Below are 24,135 nucleotides of genomic sequence, written 5' to 3'. Positions count from 1 at the left end.
GCCAGTCACAAAGCCAGGATTGGTGGAGGGACAGTGGGGCTCAGAGACATGTGTGTCTTAATGAATATGCTGGGGGAGGCTGGGAAGCCCTCTTTTTACTCAATCTCTCCTTCCCTACTCCTCAGCAAAGCTTCTGGCAGACACTCAGCTATGGAATGGGCAGCGCTTATTTAACCTGTCGTTTTCTGTTGCATTGGGAAGAAAGGGGGTGCTTCTGAGTCCACGATACCCAAATAAGCCTAACACAGCTTCCCCTGCCAAGCAAAACAGGCTGGCTTCTCTGTAACCTCGTCCCCTTTCGCACCTTCTGGAGAAGATGGGAATTAGCAGTGAGAGGACAGGGAAAAGGCACCCAAGGGCCAGCTGCCTCCATGCAAAGCCCTTCACGTGACTGACATCTTCTTTCTCTTCATTCATCTGCCAGAGGGTGCTGCCCACCAGAGCCCCGACCTCAGAGGATGGTGAGCGTGGGAGAGACGTGGGGGTGGCCCTTGGAAGGCACTGACTCCGGCAGCTCTGTAACAATCTTCTGATTGAGAAACTCTGTCCCTGTCCCCAGGGACGTCCTCCACACACTGCCATCGAGAGCAAGGAGAGCCAAGCTCTCCCAGCGAATCTGGCCCTCTCCCATCTTCTTCCCCTTCTTCGCTCTACACAACTGCTCTTAGCAATTGCTTCTGACTCTCCTGACAAGCCATCGGTCATCCTGAGCCTGGGAAACTGCTCATCACTGGAAGCTAACATCTAGTGCAAGAGGCTTTTGCCTTGGTCCCACTCCCCTGTCCCTCCCCGTGATTGTTAGGGTAATGCCCTTAGAGATGAGGCTCCCTAGGCCTCCCCCACCCTCAGCCCAGCAGGGGAAGGAGCTGCTGTGGGGAGGGTCCAGGAGTACAAAGCAGGCTCAGCTGTGCATGAGGGGACCGGGAAGGGCCCCAGGAGACCAAGATCCTGTCCTGGAGGTTCTGAGATGTCATGAGGTGGGCACAAGGGATTGACCCATCAATGCATCCATCTGATCTCTGCATGGGCATGTCTCTGGGGACTTAAGAGAAGTGAATGACTCAAGAGACAAGACAGGGGAGCTGGGTATTGAGTCAGGTACCACGCCAGGCTCTTTCATGTCATCTCACTGAATCCTCGGGCTTGCCCTGAGGTGTGTGCATTTCATCTTTGTTTCACAGCCAGGGAAACCAGGGCTCAGAGATATTAAGAAACCCGCCTATGGTCGCACTGCTAGAAAGGGCCAAGCTGGGGTCCAAATCCAGCTCTGGCTGACTCCAGAACCTAAGCTCTGTCCATTCCCTGAAACTAGCCCCTGAGGACAGAATGTCAGGAAGAACAATGGTGAGGGGTTCAGGTCTCTTTCTGGGGAAAGCTCTGGTATGTCACCAAAATTCATATCTTAAAGTTCTAACTCACCCGTTCCTCAGAATATGCAGAATATGATGCAAAGCCATTGTCTTTAAAGAAGTAGTTAAGTTAAAATTAAGACTTTAGGGTGGGCCCTAATCCAATATGACTGGTGCCCTGAGGAAATTAGGACACAGAAGAGAAGAAGGGCATTGAGGACACAGAGAGAAGGCCACAATCTACAAACCAAGGGGTGAGGCCTCAGGAGAAAGCACTCTTGCCAACCCCTTGATCTCAGACTCTGGCCGCCAGAACTGCGAGACAAGACATTTCTGCTGTTTCATCCACTCAGTCTATGATCCTTTGCCATGGCAGCCTGAGCAAACTAAGACCAGTCCCCATTCACTAAGCGGCCTATGTTTTCTAGACCTTCTGCAGGAATTTCACACTGAGCTATCTTCAGAGTGGAGCCCCATGCAGGAGGCTGAGCAATTGCTGGTGTCCACAGAACCCCTTCACTAACCGTATACTTTGGCTACAAAACTCAGCAGATGACATATGCCTTTGTCAACTATCTTTCCGTTGTGATGATCATGGCAACCACCACCTCCGCCTCCCCTCAAAGCAGGACCTGTAAGAGTGTAGGAGAGTGTCAGGTGGACAGATGCTGACCTCCCTGACTGCAGGCATAGCTGACCTTCAGGCACTAGCTGGGTGGGGGGCCAGGCACTTCCCCTGTGGCCTAATTTGAGCAACTACTTTTCTTCTGTAATGATCACAGGGAAACAAAAGATGCCTCACTGCCGGGCGCTCCCTGGTCCTCCCCATTCCTGCCTGTCAATCATCACTGCTGCCCTTCCAAACTGATAAGTAACTGATGATGCACTGATGGCAAGAAAACCCAGACTGGAGGTGGAAGACAATCCGTCTCTGAATTTTTTGAACATTTAATTTGAATACATCCTGTCACAAGTGAAGATGAGTTAACACTCAACCAAAGAGAGTGTGGGGGAGGGAGAGAAAGCCCCTTTGAATTGCAAGGGCTGGGCGAGGAATAAAGTGGGTTTACAAAAATGAGCCCAAGTATAGAGGGGGAGGGTGGAAATAGATGTTTCAAGAAGAAAACATAAATGTTATACACAGATGTATGTGTATGTGTATGCATGTATATGTGTACATGCATTAATGTATGTAAGTGTGTGTGTGTGTGTGTGTGTGTGTGCATGCGCACACACACACATGCTTCACACATCTCTGCAGTTCAAGGCCTTGGGGAATCCCATACAGGAAAGGGCCTTTACCAGCTGTCCCACAGGGGAGGTTTAACCCCTCTCCAACATTTTTCTTAATTCTTCTGTCCATTGGAAAAAAGGCACAAAAACAGGAGCCCTCATAAATAAGACCGAAAAAAAAAAACCCCTACATTTTTAGCATTCTGTGGTTTATTATCCTTCAAATTTGATAACTTCCAAGTGGAAATCCTGATCATTTTTAGAAACTATTTCTTCTGTGTTTTTCATAACCCTTAAACCAACCACAAACACCCCCAAAGCAGTCTGCTCTAGAACTGCATCTCTGACATATGTGTAAAATACTGAACAGCAGGCTTTGTTTACTCTATTTTTATGCACATGCATAAAACACGAGAAGGACAAACCTCTGCCTGACTGACCTAAGATTCTAGACGAGAATACATTCTGACCACACTTCATTTCAAGCGTGAAAAATAGCCCTCCGAAAGGGAAAAATACATGCGGTGTTTATGCCTCAGGCCAGGAAGTGTACCCTTTCGCTTGGGTTCTGCTCTGAACAGTCATCTAGACACATCAGCGCCTCTCAGTGTGACCGCCCTTGTGAGTTTCAGTTGGGCGGAAGCAGTTAGTTTGGTCAGAAGTTCCCCGCAAAGAACATGAGAAGATGAGATCTGCGGGTTTGGGACGGGGCTGGAGAGCGCCCGGTGCTCCTGGACCGTGCACGGAGCAGAGGAAGCCTGGGGCAGTTGGGGGGGAGGGGGGCAGACTAGTCAGCGGCTGAGGCTCTGGATGGGTCTCTCCAAAGAAGGGAGCTGCAGCCCTGGGCACCAGCAGCAAACATCAAAACCACATAAAAGGAGCAGGAAACGGTGGCCAGAGGAGCCGGCAGCAGTGGTGGTGTGGTAGAGCAGGTAGTGTTTGCAACAACGCGAAGAGCACAGCTGGAACAGAGGCTGGGGCGTGCAGGGTGGAGAGATGGGAGGGCTTGTGGTGTTTCTTCTGAGCACAGTCAGAACAATCAATAAATGAACAGATTTCCGTTCCAAACTTTCTGTGCTCGACTCTGGCCTGAGGACTGCAGAAGTTTTGTCAAGATCCAAGAGCAGATCTTACAGTGTTGCTAGGCAGATAATATGAACAGGGGTTATAATGTGAATTATACAAGTATACAAGACGAGTGTGGATGGGAGAGTTGGAAGGGGTCGACCTCAGCGAGTGTACCTCAATCAGACTGAGGACGTTTTTAGCAAAGGCCAGCTTAGGAGTACCCTAACTAAGTTAATAACAATGTACCTACCTATATAGATTAAGTTTAAAAAATGTGGCTCTCAAAAGAAATTTCAATCGTTGTACTGTTGATATTTGGCTCTGTTGACTAATGAGTTTGCTGATCACTGGTCTAGGTGTTAGTAACATTCCCATTGAAAATATGTGGAAAGTGAAGGTCAAACTTACCCAAAGTTCCCCAGCTGCTAGATGGCAGAGCCCACATTGAAAACCACATTCGTCAGCCCCAAAGCATGTGTCCATTCTCATTGCACCAAATGACACCCAGGTCTGGAGAGGACGCGGCTCAGACTCAGGGTGGCATCCAAAGGGGCCCTGAAAAAAAGGGCGTTGGCGGCCTAGAGGACAGACCTCGTCACGTAATTACTTGGTGGGGAGGTTCAAGACTGGCATAAAGGACACAGGGCACTGGGAGTTAGGGTTGGGGTGGGGGTGGGGAGAGAAATAAATTAAAAATAGAGTTGGCGGGGTGCTAATTAGTTAAGCCCTAATACATGGGATAAATAGCAGGATGTAATTAACCACTGCTTAAAGAGGACCCTAGGTATTCCCCTCCGAGAATAAATCGTGTGGATTGTTATGCTAATTCCTGTTCCTTCTGACGCTGGTAATCTGAGAATTCCATCCAGCTGAGAGAGGCTGTTCAGATCCTGACTTCAGAAAACCACTCTTCAACTGAAGTGAATTGATCAGTCTCACGGGGTGTCAAAGGCCTTGGGGTTTTTGCTAAAATAGTTAGAGATGACTATTTAGGAATTGTTGGTTCTAGGCCCCTTCCATCTACCAGAACATGCAGAAGTAAGGACTCTCGGGTTTCTAAAGGACTAGTTTCTAATCTAGAGCCACTGTTGGCGGAATGGGACCTGCTCCTCATTCAAGCAAAGTTCTAGTTGAAATTCTGACACCTCTTTTTGCACTGCCGACCACCTGGTCAAGCTGTGATATGGCTGTAACGAGGATCAGAATATGTCATTCTGGCATACGGGTTATTTTGAACTAAAGGCAATTGGAAAAAGCAGACATAAAAAGAGCTCTCCGTCACCCTTTCCATCTGCCTAAAAGCAGGCCGTAAATTGCCCATGTGCAGGTGTCTCCTTCTGCCCCACCAGGAAGAGATCAATCTTTATCACCAGAGGCAGTGATGGAACCAAGATGAGTCTGCACAAATAACCTTACTAAATAGCCCTTATGTACCATTACTTTCCCCCATTTATTCCTACTCACCTTCCCACAACTTATCAGCTCCAGAAGCCCAAAGCTCCTTTCTTTTGTCTAGTCCAGTGGTTCTCAACCTTGGCTGCACATTAGAATCACCTGGGAATCTTTTTTAAAATCCTGATTTCTGGGCCTCATCTTCCAGAATTTTAAAAAGATTCCCAAGTGATTCTAATGTGCAGCCAAGGTTGAGAACCACTGGTCTAGTCACTTCTTGACAATTTATTGTCCTTTGTTAAAATGGCATGTAAGCCCCTGGGTCTAACTACTTCTTTGGATTTTCATTTCTTTTCTGCGAAGTCCCTGTGCACCTGTAAAAAAAAAAAAAATAACATCAATTAACATTGTTTGTTTTTCCTCCGGTTAACCTGTCTTTGTGAGTTTAATTTGCAGGTTCCAGGTACAAACCTAAGAGGACAGAGAAAGATTATTTTCCTCCCCTACAGGTATGATGAGAATTAACCAACCATCACAGAAGAAGACCTCACGGAGGCCAAGATGTGGAGGTGAAGAAGAGCTGAAACATCGGAAAGGCTCAGGACATACTCTCCTCACACTTGCTAGGCAGGAAGGACTGTGGGCAGGACGAGCCAGCAGTGGGTAAGGATGACCTGGGGCTGCGGTAGCAGGCAGGTGGCACCACAGGGGCTTCCTATACATTTGCTTTACGGTTCCATCAATGAAGAAATCATGCCCCAAAGCCCAAAATTTTCTTTGATCATCTTAATTTTGGGTTGTTTCATTGCTTTCAATAACAGTTTTGGAATATGCATGAAGAATGTGATTTAATGTTTACTTCTCAATGAGAATTTTTATTTAATAAGTTCACAAGTCCAAAACTCTTTTCTGACCTCATACTCCAACACATTTGGAAAATATGTTTATTGCTGTGTCCTTGGAACAATGATTCAGACATTTTGTTGTCCTAAAAAAAAAAAAAAACACCAAAATAATTACATTATTTTTTTTCTAGCTTGACAAATGGTAAAATTAAGGTATAGAACAGTTGACCTGCTTAAGGAGACAATGAAAGTTATAGAATTGGGCCCACACCTAGGTCATCTTGCATCTAGGTCAGCTCACAGCTCATGGTCCATGGCATAGATTTTCTACAGCCTTTGCATCATCTTGGCTCCCTTGCAGCTTCAGACCAATTGTTCATCTATTTTTAGCAGGCAAAACCACTGGGGAAGGAAGAAGCTAACAAAGGAAAGGAAAAGATATAAGGCACAAGGGCAGAATGAATACCAGAGGTGGGATAAAAGTTAAAAAAAAAAAAGTACCCTAAAATAAATCCAGGGTAACACGTAAGTAGATGAGATGTATGTTATGCACAATGGAATTTTTCTTTCATTTCCCTAACCCCACAACAGGGTTCAATTCCTTTCTTGACTGAATCCCCCTCACATTTTGTTTGTTCTTCCCCAAGGACATTTATTAGATCCTGCCTCCCATAACATACCGTGACAATCACACCCTGACCAGACCAACTAGATTATAAACTATTTGAAGGCATAGACAAATTTCTTCCCCCCATTGAATTTAACATGTTTGTTGGATAACCAGGAAAGTATTCACAGCTAGAGTGATTAACAGCAACAACAAAACTGCTGGGTCCATTTTTATCTTCTATTTGGAAAAGCATTTGTTTCCAAAATGTGATTTTGAAAAGCTGAAGAACTGGCGTGGGACATTACCGCTTGCTTGACTAAACAGATAAATAAAAACCACCAACTTTGCTCTCCGCGAGCACAGGAGGGACAGAAAGAGAGAGGAGTTTGAGCCTGTGCTTTGTGTTGTGGCATTTGAGTGTGCCTGGCGTGAGGGAGGAAGGGGGGAAGGCTGCTGAAGCTTGGCTTGGGGTTGACAGGGGGCTGGCTCTCCTGCTCAGATCACACCATGTTGGCAACAGACCAGACATGAGGAACCCGCAGGACCTCTCTTAAACCTTTGTCACCTTCATTAATTCAATAATGATTTTTCAGGCAAGTTTCATTCAGGCACTTTGGGACAGGGCAGTGAGTCAGAGGTTGGCATTCAAACCAGAATAGAAGCCATAGTCCTCTCTGGGGAGCGTCCTCTGGGCCTTAAATTCCCAGATCACACAACTTCCTAATTGGTAAGAAATGTTCTTAAACAAGAGCGTCGGTTTCACCAGGCCTGACAGTGACTCACCAGGTGCTCCAAGGACTGTCTGATGAGAAAGAAGTTGGATTCACATGTCACAGTAAATTTCTAAAGTATTTTCCACCCGGAGGTTTATTGCTAAATATAAATAAGATATCTCTCCTTGGGCAATCCCATTCCAGCTCCAGCAGATATGCCTTCGTTAATTAAATTAACTTTGAAATGACATTCAGACAATGTCTTCCTTCCAAATGCCTTTGTTTTCTCCAAGATCTTACTGTCAAGCTGTTTCACAAGTTCCCGTGTCCACCGATTAAGCGCCCCACCCCCAGCCCGCATACTAATTGAGACGTTTTATCCTGTGTTCGGTAGGTTAGAGCAGTCCCCACGTTGCATTCATTTAACTGTGTTCCCAAAGGCCCACACACTTACAATACCAAAAATTAAAAAAAAAAAAAAAAAAGATCCAGGGTGCTTAAAAAGGATCCGGATAAATGCAAAACTTAAATCTCATTTACTGAAACGCACACAACTGACAGCAAATTCCTGAGTTGAGGAGAGAGGATTTTTTTTTTTAAAAAGTAGTCTCTTTCCAAAATCAGGCATTCGCGTCCTTATTACAGGGGCTCTCGGCTTAAATCCTTTCAGTCCGAAGCTGATCCCCGCCTCCCCACCCCCGTCCCCCCTCGCCTCCCCCGGCGCGGGCGCGCAGGCGCGGGCACGCACACGTGGACACACAATCACTCGCACGCGCCCGCCCACACCCCCTTCCCTGCGAATCTCCCGCGGGATTTACAGGTTTCGCCACCGCGGATTACTGTCAGGTGCAGAAAGCAAGCCTTTGTTCCGTGAGCATCCTGCCCCCCACCCCCCGGGTTTGACTTATTTACTTGCCACGTGAGCTCTGAGCCGGGGCGGGTCCGGCGGGGAGGCCACCCCAGCGCAGGGGAGACAAAGGCTGGAAGCGCGCGGCCAGTGCGGCCCGGGGACGTCCCCCAGCTCCGGCGACACGTGCGAAATTGGCCTGACCTGCCTGCGACAGAGCGGCTCTGGCACCAGACGTTCTGTGCCAGCCCGCGGGAGGCGTCGGTGTTCCGTTGCGCGGGGAGAGGGCCCGGCGGGGGCCAGAGGATCCCTGGATGGTCGGGGCAGAGGGACTCCGCAGAGAGGCGCGCTCCCCGGGTACCAGGTAGAGCGAGGCTTTTAGACGGAGCCTCGCAGCCACCGCGGTCTAAGAGAGACCGACAGTGGCCCCCTTTGTCCTCGGGAGGGAGTACGACCCCCTCCATTCCCGAGAGGCCAAGCTCGGAGAGCCTTGGACCGCTCTCCTCACACAGTGCCCGGCGTGAGCGACGCGCCTCGGGCGCAGAAGGTTAAGGGCACCAAAAAGTCAGTGGTCAAAATATGTATCCTAATGCAATGCTTTCTGAAGCGATTAAAATTAATGCCAAAAAAGTATGTTGAACAAAACACTAAATTCTAAATAGAGACAGTGCCCTGCTGAGCCAGTTTGTAGCCATAGGTCAAGGGAAGATTCCCCGGGTGTCGGGAATTTGTGGCGCAAGCGGGGAGGAGCGCGGGCCTCAGGCGTCGGAAGTGGAGGCCCCTGAGAGCCGGGTAGGGAAGTGGCGGGGTGGCCCCGGGGGCCGGAGGTGAGAGATCAGGAGGGGAACAAAGGCGGGGCGGAAGGCCAGTCGAGGGTGGGAGAAACGTCCTTCGATGCCGGGGTCGGGCTTCCACTTGGACCTGGAGTGTAAGGCTCCGCGCCGCCAGCGAGTCCTGCAGGGTTCCCGCTCGCTGGTTAATTCTCACTAACAAGACTTGGCAAGATGTCGGGCGAATAATTTTTGGCTTTTGTTGTGTCCGCATCGCGATGCACACAAGCCCCCTGACAAAAGCGGCTTCTGGGAAATTAAATGCATAACTAAAAACCGGGGGTAGCGGGAAAAATGCTACCTGACCCGGAAAGGGGACGCCCCAGAGCTTATTAAACCCTGGACGGTAAATTTCTCAGGGTCTAGCTTCGCACCAGATGTGGGCCCTCATTGTTATTTCCTGAGAAGACAATTTGCACATGTGCAGTACGGGGTGAGGACTTTTCCAAGTCACATAAATAAATAAATAAATAAATATCGGATTTTTTTTTTTTTTTTTTGGTCTACTAGGGTTAAACACACATCTTTAGGAAGCGTGGACGGGAGTAGCACCCTGCCTTCCTCCAGAGGAGCAACGTTCCGGCAATGAATGCCTCCCTCTGGATCTTAAAGCAGCTGCCCCAACACTCCGCTCCCATTACTGGACTTGGGGGCGGGAGGGCTTTTCCTTTCATCTTCTAAGTCGGGGCTTGCCCACGTCCTAGGGAAGCTATAAAGCTGATTTAATGGCGCAAGATGAAAATCGATCACGCTAATGCATAAGCTAACGTCAGAGGAAACGCACTTGAAAAAAACGGCTAGCCGGGCCCAACGCACTCGGTAAATCAGGAGCGAGGAGGTTCCGGGGCCTGTCGGGTGGACGGCGGCATCACGGTCCCCACTCCGCTTGGATGCGGGGCAGGGGACTAGCGAGGCTGGGAGGGGGGAGGGGGAGGAGCAAGGAGGTAAAAAGGATCAAACCCGATCCCTCGCCTCGGTTAGGCCGGGCTCTCAGCCGGCTACTGTCTTCCTGCCAACGCCGCAGCCCGGGTGGAGCGCCGGCACCGCCGCTCGCTTTGCTAGATCGCGGATGGCGGAGGCTCGCGCCCGCGGGCTGACGACGAGGCGCCGCCGCGCTCCATTCACAAAGTCCCTGCGCGCAGCTTGCCTGCGGGTCGGCGGCCTCCTCCCTCTTCCTCTAGGTCCGGGTTTTATGAATGGGCCGGGCGACTAGCGCCCAGCGGCCTGTTTACTCCGCTCTTTGTGACGTCGCGGCCTCGTGACTGAGCGCGAGCGGCCCGCACTCCATTCACCCGCAAGGGAGGGGGCGGGAGGAGAGGCCGGCGGGGCGGAGGGGGCGGGGATGGGGCGGGGAGCCCGAGCTGGGGGCGGGAGGCGGGAGGCCCCGAATGGAAAGGGGCGGGGCTTCGCCAGGTAGTACTGAAGCTGCCCTCTCCCGGGGGAGAGCAGAGGAGCCTTAATAAATCTCTAAGCCGAGGAGGAAACTCTGGCTGGGGCAGTGCGCCGAGCTCCGGCTGCTCCTGGGGTGCGGCGGCCGAGCGGCGGCGCCGGCGGCGGCAGGAGCAACGCAGCAGGCAAGATACAAAGAGGCCACGACAGAAGGGAGCCCTCGGCCCACTCGCGTAAACACAGCCCCCTTCACCGTCGCCTCCCCCTCGCACCGCGCGGTGCTGCCGGGTGCCCGAGGCCGCTCGGACTGTTCTGTGCCTGCGAGACTGCGGAAGGAAGGCTACTGGGGACCAGCCGGTCTCCTGTGCGAGCCCCCGAGGGCCAAGTTTCTGGCCACTTTTGCACGCGCCCCCCTTCAGCCCTCGCCCGCCCCTTCCAGCCGCCCAGCTGCTGTTCGCCGCCTCGTGTGCCAGCGGCCCCGGTTCCCAGCCACCATGGTGACGGTGGAGGAGCTGCGGGAGATGGACTGCAGCGTGCTCAAAAGGCTGATGAACCGGGACGAGAACGGCGGCGGCGCCCTGGGGCTGCTGAGCGGCGGCAAGTGCCTGCTGCTGGACTGCAGACCGTTCCTGGCGCACAGCGCGGGCTACATCCGAGGCTCGGTCAACGTGCGCTGCAACACCATCGTGCGTCGGCGGGCCAAAGGCTCCGTGAGCCTGGAGCAGATCCTGCCCGCCGAGGAGGAGGTGCGCTCCCGCCTGCGATCCGGCCTCTATTCGGCCGTCATCGTCTACGACGAGCGCAGCCCGCGCGCCGAGAGCCTCCGCGAGGACAGCACGGTGTCTCTGGTCGTGCGGGCGCTGCGCCGGAACGCCGAGCGCACCGACATCTGCCTGCTCAAAGGTAAACGCGGGCGCCGGGGTGCCGGCTCCAAGGGCGGTGTATCGGGGCTGAGTGGCCAGGGGAGGAAGTGCCCGGGGGGGTGGGGGTGGGGGGACTCGTGGCGGCGGGGATCCCCGTGAACTCCTTTGTGCGCGTCGGTGTGCACGGGTCTGCCCGGGTTTGGGGCGCTCGTGTGCAGTGCGAGCTCCTGGAGTCCTCGGTACGGTGAGCGCGCGTTTCCCCCGTCACCTGCCATGCTGCACCCTTCCTGGCAGGTCTGCGGTTGTTTACACTCACTAACGGTCTGACCTCGCGGGCGAGGCGCCTCTTCCGCGTTGCTCACCTGCCAGGGAAGCGCTCCTAAGTGTCACTGTGCGGGTGGGGACAGGTCAGGCCTGTTAGTTTGGCGCGCTGAGGCCCTGTACCGAGGTCCGACCCCGAGAAGCCAAGAGGCGGGGAACGGGTGAAGGACGGGGAGCGCCAGTTCGATGGTACACCTGCCCCTCGGAAATGCACCGGGAAGGTCGGGTTGTGGACGTTGCGTGGAGCGATCTGTACCCACCCCCCGCTTCCCCCGCTGCCGCCCAACTCGAGGACCTCCCGGGAGAGGTGGTCCACTCCTCCGGTGCCGAGCTAGAACCCGCGGGCGCGGGAGGCGGGAGGAGTGAGTGTTTGGGGAACGCAAGGCGGGACAGTGCCTCCCTAATATTCAGGCAGCGGAGTAGTACGACCTTTTGTTCAGGCGCGATTCTGGAGGATCAGACGGAAGGCTTGATGTAGAGAACCCTGGTGCAACTCTTCGGGGAGGAGAGTCTTGCCAAAGCTGGAAGCCGGTTGCCGACCTCATACCGTCCAAGTAGCTGGAGGGAAGGTGCGCTGGCCGCACCTGCGGACCCGGCCGCGCCCCTGGCCCCGTGGGCCCTCGCGCGGGAGGAGCCGCAGGACGCGGGGAGCGAGGGCGCCCCTGGCCGCGACGCGCCCCTGCGCCCCTGCCTCCGGCCGCCGCATTCCGCGCATTCTTCCGCCCGTCCGGTCCTCGCTGCCGAAGCCGGGAGGCGGTTCGGACTCCAGCCTTCAAAGAGCCGCTCGGTTCCTCCTGCCGGCGCCGCTCGCCTCCTCCCTCCTTTCCCTTCCTCTCCCGACCGGCTCACCCGGGAGGAAGGGAGACGGTGGGGGGAGGAGGGCGGAAACCTCTCCCCGCCGCCCTGTCCGAAAGGCTGCACAGAACTGCCCAGCGGCGACGGGCCGGGCTGGCCCCGGTGAACAGCGGGGGGCTTTGTTCTCGGCAGTTGTTTCCTGGCCATTTGACCTGTCAGCTGCCGGGGAAACGCTGCCGCTGACCTGTGGTTGAACCGCTCAGGCGATTTTGCTGATGCTTCTTTCCGTGGGAGGCTGCCTCCTGCACCTCCGGCGGAGCCCCGTCCTCCTCCCTTCTTCTCAAAGCGCTTTCAGAGAAAGTGCCAGGAAGGGGCCGGCGCCGCAGGGACCGCGCGCGGAGCTGTGTCCGGTCGGGGTCCCGGTTGGACCGTCCGCGTGGGGCCGGGCGGCGGCATACGCCCGCCTTTCCGTGCCCGGCGCTGGAGGGAACAATAAGAGAAGCTGCTTTGGGGCGAAAGTCCCTTCGCGTGGCCGGGGGTGGACGGGTGTCCTCCTTGCTGCGCTGCCCTGGGGCGGCTCCTGATTTAGAGCCGCAGCGCGTGCCTCCCTCGGGGGCTTCTGAACCCAGAACCCTTCTCGGGGGAGGGCAGACCCACGTGGAGTCTGGGTTCGTTTTGTTTTATTTTTCTTCCTGGAAGAAATCCGGAGGGGACCGCCCTAGAGCGGCAGCTAGGGACCTTGGCCCTTGGGCTTCCGGGCGGGCGCGCAGAGAGCCTCAGGCCCCCCTCCCAGGGAGGGAAGCATATTTTTAAGGTTTCCTCCTCTGGCTTGCGGCACCTCCCTGGGTCCCCCAACCCCATCGGGAGAGCCCAGAGCCAGATCGATTCCGAGAGACGCCTCCCGGACTAGCCACTCTGCAGGAGGCAAATGCTGATGTAAAGACTGGGTAGGACCCGAGCTTCTGGGTAAAATGACAGTCCCCTGGCGGTTGGCGAGGTGCCTGGCCCACTGAAAAGCAGCGTTTCAGGGGCTGCTGCCGCCCAGGCCTGCACTGCCTCCTGTTGTCGGACCTGGTGCGGCCGGGAGGACGACCCTATGCATCTCAGAGTCCTCAGACATCCTCCCTCTGAGATGCAGAGTGTCTGGGCCTGGGTCTCAGGTTCAGCTTGTCTTTTCAGGAGCAGGCCAGGGGCGTAGCCAGGAGGGGCCTGGGCTGCATGAGCAGAGGAAGCCTGCCCTTGGCAGCCAGGCCTGACATTCATTCCCAGGGGGGCCAGTCTCTTGCAGCTGGTTCTGTGGGCTGGCAGGCTGTCTTGGAGGTTGTTACCTGGGTCATATTCTGTTCAACTGAGCTTATTGTCATATACGTGCTAAGCTGAGGCCCTCTTAACACAGTTCCTCCTCCTTCTCTTTGCCTTTTCCTGGAAAAGGCTTTCACCCTGAGGACAGAAAGAAATTGGGCGGCCTCTGCTCCCACGCGCCTAGGGAAGGTGCTGTATGGGGGAGGCAAGCAATGGATGCCTCCTGCACCCCCAGTTGAAGGCAGCGGAGTGGAGGCCATGCGGGTTGTGGGATGGGATAGGGAAGGAAATAAAGGAAAACACCGGAAACAGCCTTAGATGATCTTTAGTCAATCCCTGAATTGATTAGGGGTTGGGCCATTTGGTTCCCAGTGGAGCAGTTCACCTTATTTTGTAGCTCATGGGCTTTTCTGTGTGTCTCGCGTCATGTGTGGTGCTGGGTGTGGAGTACACGTGGTTAGACATGAAGCCAGTCATCCAGTTGTTGGTGTCCGCCATCCGGAGGGACCATAAAAACAGCAGGGTATATGTTCAGAAGTTATATTATCCTTCCTGGCCAAAGGCTATTTAATTCTACCAATTATAATTATGTTTAACATTTTGATTTTTCTATGTTTAAAATTATGTTTAAAATTTCTGTCTCTTTGACCGGGCAGTTGCAGGTGGTTCATAACTAATACCACAGGTAAGAATTTCAGAGTTAAGAGTAAACTTTCCTTAATGCCAATAAAATGCTGCCAAGTTTTGCTAAAAGCAATAACCCAAATCACTACATTTCTCTGGTCTTTTTTTGTGATTAAAATTCCCATTGGGGTAAACTTTTTTAAAAAGCTAAGTTTATTTAAAATCCTATGAGGCATTTTTAGGGACAGTTTAGAAGTTTCAGTTTTTCAGCTTTTATTACAATACACCTCTCCTTTCAAATCCCTTTCTCCTTCATAAATCCTTGGATTAGGGTTTTAGACCACCCCCTCTCCCCCACCCACCCACACACACACCTTGGTCATTAGAGAAAGACAAAAAGAGAATTTTTTTTATCCTAATGGAAGTCATTGCTTACCTCCCATCTTCCCCAAATAACAAATCAGTCTGTTAAAACATTATCTTTCCCTTTTCCTGTCTAAAATTCATCTCAGCTCATGACCGTTGTCAGTTCTTCAGGTTCTGAAATAAAAGCTGAGAAAGTGGGAGGATCCACCAGATATTCCAGCTTCTCATTCCCAGTTGGAACTCATGGGCCCCTTGGGCCCCAGGCCTGGCCAACCCTTCAGAGGCTGTTATCACACTTTCTGCAAAAAACAGCCACAAAGGGCAAAAGAGAAATGGTTTGGGGGCGTGATGGGGCTCAGCCAGCAGCCCTGGCAACTCTGGTGACTCTCCTGCCTGGTCTCACTCTGTCCCCACTTGTCCAGCCCATCTCAGGTCCCCAGGAGGTGAATAGCATAGTCCCGGGGGGCGGGGGGGGGGGGGGGAGGATGCTGAGTGAGGTCACATACCTCCTCCACCCAAAGGGACTGGCTTTTCTCCTTACAAATAAGACACAGAGCCTGTGACAGCCAAGGATTTTAGAATTACAAAAAAAAAAATAAAAGGGTAGGCCCTAAAGATAATTTCTACCCCCTATTTAATTTGTTACAGAGTTACAAAGAATGAAGCAAACTCACTACTTTTTGCATCATTTGAACTGGATGCTTCTAACACACCAGTAACTACAGACAGAGTGTCCCCGTAAATGGAGAGTGAAAACATCATCCTTACTAAGCCCATCGCAGCTCCCTGGGGTTTGTCCCTGATGCTTATAAGAGAGCTGGGCTGCACCCACCAAGATGGGCTGCACAGGCGCTGAGGGGTGGAGAGAGGAGGGCGGCCTTTTTTAAGGAGCCAAGACATTTCTTTAAAAAGGCAGGACATCTGAAACCAGATAGCTGGTTTCCTTACTGGGAGGCAGTTCCCGCCTAACAAAGAGGAAGTTTGACAGGAAGGAAAGTTCCCTGAAACGGAAGCCAGCTTGCTGAACGCAGCAGACAAAACAGGACTGGGAAGGACTTGCAGACAAGACCAGCCGAGTGGGGCCTCAGGTGTCAGCCAGCTGTCCCAGGACAGGCAGCTTTGTGGTGAGAAGCCCACTTAAGTAAAATTTAATAACTGAAAACTGCTCAGCATTCCGTGGGTGCTTACTAAGTCAACACCCACCTCCAGGGAAGTGCTCAAAGCCAAATGACCTTCAAATGACCTCAGACTTTCTTGCTGGCAACAGATGCCTTGTATTGATAGGATGTCTCTGGAGAGCCGGGCTGCGAGCCCTGACTGTGAACGGGTGATATGCTGAGTGTTAGGGGGGAGAGCAGCAGCCACATTAACATTGGCGAACCCGGTCCCGCCAGTGCCAGTCTTCCCCATCCCAGACCCCATTAAGGGCCCTGTTATGGTGATGGGATCAGCACCGCATCAGCCTGTCCTTTCTGAGGCGCCCTACACACACTCTCCCAGCCCTGCATGGACGGAGGCCAGCCGGCCATCACTGCCGGTAAACTCTGAAACGTGCATTGCTGTGCGAGTGAGAGAGGAAAAGGAGAGCACAGAATTGAACTAGAAATGTTCCTGAAGGAAGTTGGCTGAGAAATTTTATTCCCCCCCCCTCCACCCCCCCAGAAAACCAAATCATTCCAGTTTTAAATGTAAGATGAGAAAACCAGAACTTTAAGACTAGGAAGCGTATTATTAAATAAGAACATGGAAGAAACAAACAGGTCAAAATGAGTCAGAGTCTATTATGGGATGACATTTACTAGGGCATAGAGAAAGCAGGTGGAATCAGTAATGCAATTGTTTTGAGATAACAATGAAGATCTTGAGCACGTAATGTCAGTTTGTAGTTCGCAAATAATTAAATTGAGGAATTTAGAGGTGACATAGTCTGAAATCCTTCCATTCTGAGGGCGGGAATACAAAGGGTGAGGAGGGAGTGTGCTTGCTCAAGCCCCCACTGGCGCCCGCACCCTGCGCTCTGCCCCTCTCTCTGCACCTGCAGGCGGCATGGGCTCCAGCCCGGCCCACGGTGTTCTGTTGGAATAAGCCTTCTTCTCCTAAGTTCTGGATAAAACTTGGTGATTTAAACTGAGCTCTGACAGGGCTGTGGCTCTGGTGTTTGCGTGGATTTGGGAGTGTGGAGGGGAGGCGCTGGGAAGCTTGGGAGCATATTTTGACCTCCCCACCCCGCCACAGTAGGAATTCATGTTCATTTCCATCCTGACCCAGTACAGGGATGCAGACACACCTGAAACCAGAGTTCCGTGAAATTATAGCGTCTTTAAATGCCAGTGCATTCTAGCAGTTTCTATTTTATTGCGTTAAATTTAAAAGGCTGGTCACAGCTCCTCATGACAACCTGGAGGTAGGAAAGCACTGGAAAGAAGTGGGGTTCGGTGAAATGCCAGCAGTGTTCTGCCGGGGCGGGGGGGGGGGGGGAGTTTTGCATGAAAACGGTGTCTTTGCACGTTGCAACCAGCAAGCAGGCCGTGCCCTGGAGAAGGACCACCAGGAGGGCAGGGCTGGGTGAGAAGCAGGGTGGGCCCCAGACAGCTGGTTAGAAGCCCCCTTTGAGTCCAGTGGGCTGAATGCTGGCTGTGCCCTTTCCTGGGGCTGCCCTGTACCTCAGCTTCCTCCTCTGTAACATTGGAACTAGCCACACCTTCCTCAAGGGCTGCTGGTTGGACACATGTATGGGAAGAGCCTGGCATGGTGAGCATTTCCTCTCAAGAGTGCCCATCATTTTAATTAGCACAGATCTGATACCCAGAGGCGGCTTCCTGCGATGTGGCCTGGTAGGGTAGACTTGGAGGTTCCTAATGTGCGCGATTCCATGTACCCCACTCGCCTGCATGCTTCTGGCCCGAGGGCAGCCACTGGCCCCCCAGAAGGCCCTCCTTTGTAACAACCAGCCGGACCCCCAAAAGCCACAGGTCCGGAGTGAAAACCCCTTTCATTCCTGCCACCATCACAGATGTGGCCCTTCTGTGCTCCTGTCCCTCCGGCTGATCTGCTTCTTCCCTTAAGTCCCTTTCTGCTTGTTCTTTAAAGGTCCGCCAGAGGGCACTGACTTTTCAGCATGTTTCTGTTCTCTTCCAATAGTGTCTTTTACCATTTCGGGTCTGGCCTCTGGGTCACCTCTGTCTTGTCCCCCCACCGGCCACTCCCCCGGGGTCAGCCTCTGATTGGGGTTCTCTGCACCTCCGGGTTGATGGAGCCTGGGAGGCAGCGGATGTCCCAGGCCCGGGAGGGTCTCCAGCCCAGAAGTGCGGTACCTGTCCTTCTGCTGGCTGAGTGTCGGGTCTGAAGACTCCAGCTGGAAAACACAATGACGCCCAGGAGGAGAAGGGGGCCCAAAGTCTGGGAAGTGGCCAGGAATGCTGGGGTCCCCTCGTCGGTGCCCAGAAAGGAACCTTCCTTATGCGTCTCCCTGAGGCCAGGCGCGCACTGGCCATCCCAGTCAGTCCTCCGAGGACTGCTGGCGTGGGTGCTCCATCCCATTATATGGACGAGGAAGAAGCTCAGCGCAGCTGAGTGCCGGCCCCAGGCCCGTGAGTCTGACTGCAAAGGCTGTGTCCCCTCCAGAACTTCAGTCTGGTGCCCTTCCTGTACCTTCTCAGCAGTGGGAAGAACATTCTTTTTTAAAAATATATTTTTATTGATTTCAGAGAGGAAGGGAAGGGAGAGGGAAAGAGAGATAGGAACATCAATGATGAGAGGGAATCATTGATCCGCTGCCTCCTGCACGCCCCACACTGGGAATGGAGCCTGCAACCCGGGCATGTGCCCCGACCGGGAATTGAACCGTGACCTCCTGGTTCATAGGTCTACGCTCAACCACTGAGCAACACCGGCCGTGCCACGTGCTGACTTTTTGTGTAGGTGTTCAACATGGTCTGTTGACTGATCCATTTCCCTTTCTACTTTCTCCGAAGGGGAGGAAGCATTTACAAGGTTTCCCATCTCAGATGTTTGGGGGGCAGTGGTGTTGGCAGCTTTATAAGGAAAGAGGGGGCAGATGGGGGTGATAATGGGAGGGAGAGCTGCCCTGTGCTGAGGTCACCGCTGAGGCCACCAACCGCTGAAACTGGCAGCACGGGTGGGCCCCTCCGCCGGTTGTCTGTCCAGGGAGGCTGGTCATTATGACTCAGCAGGAGCAGGTGCCTGTGACTGGAGAGATAGCCATTTATTATCCCGGTGAGGAAGGGAGGCAGCGGAGGGGAACAGAGCCTCCGGTCAGGGAGGAAGAAGTGCAGGCCCTGTTTCTGTAAGCCTTATGATGTGGCAAAGAATCATGTCCCTTCCTTTCTGAAGCAGCTTCTAGGGCTGGAATTCTGGGCAAGAAATTGACTAACCATCACATGTCAGCATATTGGAAGGTTACGATGAATGTTACAGGGAACAGTGGCACCAGGTCACTGAGTCACCAGGATTTAAAGGTACTAGCTACACACGTGACCATCAGTTCAAGGGGTCCATTAGAATAGTTGTTCCACAACATGCAGGCCCTACTGAATTATTTTTAAGTAAATTTATGGTTTAAAAAATTAGATATAATTGACATGTAACATTAGTTTCAGGTGTAAAACATAATTATTCGATATTGACTATATTGCTAAATATCACTGCAATAAGTTTACTTAACATCTGTCACTGTCTAGGGTTTAAATTTTTTTTTCTTGCGATGAGAACTTTAAGATCTAGTCTCTTAGCGACTTTCAAATATGCAATACAATATTAATAGCTATAGTCACTAAGCGGTACATTACATCCCAGGACTCATTTATCTTATAACCGGAAGTTTTGATCCCCTTCATCTGTTGAATTAATTTATAATCCATCTTTGGTCCTACAGAAACTGCAAAGTGAAAACACAATCAGGGCCAAACATTGACAGTAGTTGGCAAGTGACTGCAGAGCCACGTCCAGAAGTCACAGGATCTGAGTGGAGGCTGAGCATTTCTCGTCTCGGAGTGGTTTCCTGCCTGCCTCTGCCCAGCCAGGCCTTTCTGCTTGGCACCATCCCACAGGTTTAGCTCTTTTCACTGAAAAGATCTCCCTTCCCCGGAAGGTGATCTCACAGATAACCATCCCAGAGCTTAGCAACTCTCAGGTCAGGAAATCCTCCCTTGCCCCAAACCTGTGTGTGTAGCAAGAGGGGTTTATTTAGATTGAAGCCCATTTCCTCTTGTTCTGGCCCCTTGTCGACGGAACAGCTGTTCGCAAGGCTGGTCGACTGGCATCGGCCTTGTTGCCGAGATCCGGAAGGGCTCGTGCCAGAGTAACCTTTTTCCTTCTCCCCCCACTGCAGCTCTCCAAAGGAAGGGCTAAACTGGGGAAAGACAGACATCTTTGCAGGTTTCTTGTTCTTATGGACACCCACAGCAGCCTTGGCCTGTCCTCACCCTAAGGGGCTCCTCTGGAAAGAGGCGCTTCTGCATGCCCCCTGCACATCTTCCTCTGTGTGTCTGTATCCCTGAACGTGGACTCAGCATCTCTGGAAAAGGCTCCGGAGCCATTTTCTCTGGGCCCACAGCGCCACCCAGTGGTAAATGCAGGGACAGCTCGCCTCACTCAGTGCAGGGATAGGATTCAAGTTCTTTGTGGTTCCTGGCTGGCTTAGTGACCCCATTAACCTGAACTTCTTACTCCTCACAGGTGGCTATGAGAGGTTTTCCTCCGAGTATCCAGAATTCTGTTCCAAAACCAAGGCCCTGGCAGCCATCCCGGCCGCAGTGCCCCCCAGCACGGCCGAGTCCTTGGACCTGGGCTGCAGCTCCTGTGGAACCCCACTGCATGACCAGGTGTGTGGGGGCTTCTTTTCAGAGTTCTGCTTTCAGAGGCTTTGGATATTGGGATGGGTTGTAAGGTAGGTTAGGAATAGGTTATTCCTTGGAATTCTTCCTCTTCCCTCTCTTACTCCCCTAACTTAAGAAAAAAATAGAAAGACATAACTCCTGCCCTAGCCAGTTTGGCTCAGTGGATAGAGCATCGGCCTACGGACTGAAGGGTCCTGGGTTTGATTCCGGTCAAGGGCATGTATTTTGGTTGCAGGTTCCCCAGCTCTGGGGTGCATACAGGAGCCAACCAATTGATGTGTCTCTCACATCAATGTTTCTCTCTGTCTCTCCCTCCCCCTTCCAATCTCTAAAAATCAATGGAAAAATATCCTTGGGTGAGGATTAGCAACAACAACATTTAAAAAGACGTTACCTCCCTGATTAGTCTCTAGAGTTACGTGTAGACAAACGAGGAGGCTGCTGAGGCTGGACGTGTGGACCTGCCCTGCAGGAAGCTGAGCGAACACCCTTCTTTGAAGGAGTGGCCTGTGTACCCCACCCCGTCCAGAACACTCAGGCTGCCCCCACTTATAAATGACATAAATGGCCAGCCAGCTCTCCCCCAAGAGAACCGGCATAAGCCATTCCATTTCTTACAAGCCCATCCCTTCCAGCCCTTTTCATGTAGATGGAGAGGGGTGCACTTATGGAGCCCAGCAACTCTGCTCCCCAAATCTCAGATTGCTTAGGAGACCGTCCTTCATTTAAGCCAAGGTTACCTAATTTTGCCAAGATCCCTCCTTTTGTCTGTGAGGCCGGCATGGCATCTATTTTTTACGTAACAAGTGAAGAAGTATCCAACCTAAGAAGCCCTAAACCACCCAACAGATAGCTTGGTGATGGGCAGGTGTAAGCTCTTAAAGTCACAAATGGTGGACAAGCCAGCACCGTGTCTGTCTCCCTCTATCACGGGGGAGCTGCTTGAACAAGGCTTTCCTGTCCTGGCTTCTCTGCAGAGGGCAACGAAAGGCGAGAGGAGTCCCACTGGGCCACCGCTCCCTTCAGGAGCCTCCTCAGGATGAGGGGAAGCCTAGAAGGGCTGTGTCCAGGCATTCTCCCCAGGGCGGTGAAAGCCCCTCTCCCTGTCCCAAGCACCCCAGCCCTCTTCCTGCCTGCTTTGCACTCATGATGTTGGGGGTCTGTTTTCCCTCTCTGGTGCAGGGGGGTCCGGTGGAGATCCTCCCCTTCCTCTACCTCGGCAGTGCCTATCATGCTGCCCGGAGGGACATGCTGGACGCCCTGGGGATCACGGCCCTGCTGAACGTCTCCTCTGACTGCCCGAACCACTTCGAAGGACACTATCAGTACAAGTGCATCCCCGTGGAGGACAACCACAAGGCCGACATCAGCTCCTGGTTCATGGAAGCCATCGAGTACATCGGTAGGTAGGCTGGCCCTGGTGGGGACCGGGTCCAAGGCAGGGTGGTAGGGACCATATGTAACTCGTGTGGGGGAAGGAGGAATGGGAGGTGGTTCCCAGGGTGTACTCTGCCCTTTCCCCGCGCCCCCCAGCCCCCTTATAGGAAGGCCTGCCTGTTGCATGGTGTGCTGGGCAGGGATGGGAAACCTGATCCTAGCCCGTGCTGTTAGCTTGCAGAGCCAATAGCCTTTCCCTTCCATGTCCCCAGGTTATATTGGTGATAAGGCTCCCGGGATGGGGAGGAGGACAAAGAAAGGAGAATTGAGTCATTGTTTTTATTTCTGCAGAGGAAATCCTTGAATGTATTGGGGTTTAGCATGTGTTTTTTCCCAAACTCAATGCATGGGTTAGGTTGTCTGAAAAAAAGACTAGAATGGTGGGGATTCGACAGCCCCTCCACGTAGGTATCCTCCCTAACCCCCTTCCGTGGGAGTGCCCATCCTCTGACACCTGTCCAGCCCCCTCGCCCTCCCTCCCACCCCCACTGCTGGTCCGGCCGCCTGCCTAGGCATTTGGGACGGCCTGTGTGGGGTGGGGGGCGGCCTGTGTGGGGTGGGACGCGGCTGCGCAGGCGGGGCACTGACGCCTGGCTCCCCGCAGACGCCGTGAAGGAGTGCCGCGGCCGCGTGCTGGTGCACTGCCAGGCGGGCATCTCGCGCTCGGCCACCATCTGCCTGGCCTACCTGATGATGAAGAAGCGCGTGAGGCTGGAGGAGGCCTTCGAGTTCGTCAAGCAGCGGCGCAGCATCATCTCGCCCAACTTCAGCTTCATGGGGCAGCTGCTGCAGTTTGAGTCGCAGGTGCTGGCCACGTCCTGCGCCGCCGAGGCCGCCAGCCCGTCGGGGCCCCTGCGCGAGCGCGGCCAGGCCACCCCCACGCCCACCTCGCAGTTCGTCTTCAGCTTCCCGGTGTCGGTGGGCGTGCACGCGGCCCCCAGCAGCCTGCCCTACCTGCACAGCCCCATCACCACCTCCCCCAGCTGCTAGGGCCGCGCGGGGAGCCCCCGCACCAGGGGCCTTCAGCGACAGCCGGGACTGCCCGGCCGCGGACAGGCCCCAGGCCCCAGGCCCCTGCCGTCCCTTGTCCCCGGCCGGCCGCCGGCCGCCAGATGGCAATAAGGACTCTGCCCACCTGGTCACAGCCGGCAGAGCAGCGCTCCGACTTCCAGCAATAACGCCGCCGCCGCCGCCGCCGGGCGGGGGAGACCTGGGCGTGGTGTGTGAGTCCCTGTGACGTGGCGGATGGGAATCTCTTACCTCATTTTTCTAAGCAGTAAGGCTTGAAGTTCGGAAACCCACAGGTCCTGGCCAATGTGCCCACGCAGTTTTACGAAAGGGCGGGGGAGGGGGGAGGCGGGACAAGACGACGACGAGTTGCCCGAAGTGCCTGGTTCTGTGTGCTTGGCCCTTTTTGTGGTTGAGGTTACAGGGACTTTCCTCTAAAGGAGTCTTCGAGGACCCGGTTTTCCCTTCTAAGTCACAAACAGGTGAATAATTCTGCTTCATAATAAAAGTATTTATTAAGAGCTTCCGCGAGAATCTAAGTACAGGGGGTCTAGCGCAGTGACTGAAGGATATGCTTTTGTGACGGCATAGCGGCGGCTGACGTCACAGTGGGCACAAGAGGCGGCTGACGTCACAGCGGCCAGGAGGTCCGTGGCCCCCCCCCGACGGGGCCAGGCTTGCATCTGGTCCGCCCGGACTGGCGCTGAGGCAGGCAGGGCGCGGTGGAGGAGGAAGAAAGGGACTGCTTTTTAACAACTTTCCAAGCTGGTTCCTGGGCACGTGGACGCCGGATGACTTCAAACCACAACAGCACAGCCTTTTCTCTCTGATGCTCAATAATTCAGTTCGGCAGGTGGGAGCATTTTTCTCAGCCACCTGCCTGAGGACTTGCAGACCATCTGTGACAAATGCCATATCCTATCAGGTGCTCTAGACACGCTGGGTGCAGTTCCGCTTGTCCCGGGCCCTCGGGGAGACCAGCCAACTAGAGGCACACCGGAAACGAATCCTTTTGTACATGGAAATACCACCTTTTCTCCTTTGCATACATACGTTGGAGATTTTCATGTTCGGGGGTTACTTGGCATGAAGTGCAACCAACAAGTTTAAATTCCTGGTTTAGGGGAATGACTTCAATGGCCCGCTTTTGAATAAAAAGGGGAGTGGACCCCGCGTTTCAGGTCTCCCTGAAGTCCAGGATGGCAAAAGCGTGAGAGGGGATTGGGGGTAGAGACTTTGCTTAGGAGGTGGCTGTGGGCTCCTGTGAAGGTCACCATGGGCATTT

General features: G+C 53.4%; 1 protein-coding gene across 1 annotated transcript; it reads left to right on the top strand.

Moving 5' to 3' along the window:
* Window positions 1–10,770: 10,770 nt before the first annotated feature.
* On the top strand, window positions 10,771–22,832 carry DUSP4 (dual specificity phosphatase 4; the record flags this gene model as incomplete). The annotated part of the gene is made up of 4 exons (XM_081084644.1): window positions 10,771–11,179; window positions 20,245–20,390; window positions 21,588–21,807; window positions 22,447–22,832. 4 exons carry the CDS (start codon window positions 10,771–10,773, stop codon window positions 22,830–22,832), a joined length of 1,161 nt encoding a protein of 386 aa, XP_080940770.1.
* Window positions 22,833–24,135: the final 1,303 nt, after the last annotated feature.

Source organism: Myotis nattereri (genome assembly GCF_964212035.1).
Source record: "Myotis nattereri genome assembly, chromosome: 2".
NCBI classification, from domain to species: domain Eukaryota; kingdom Metazoa; phylum Chordata; class Mammalia; order Chiroptera; family Vespertilionidae; genus Myotis; species Myotis nattereri.
This window is presented reverse-complemented; position numbering and strand designations above follow the sequence as displayed.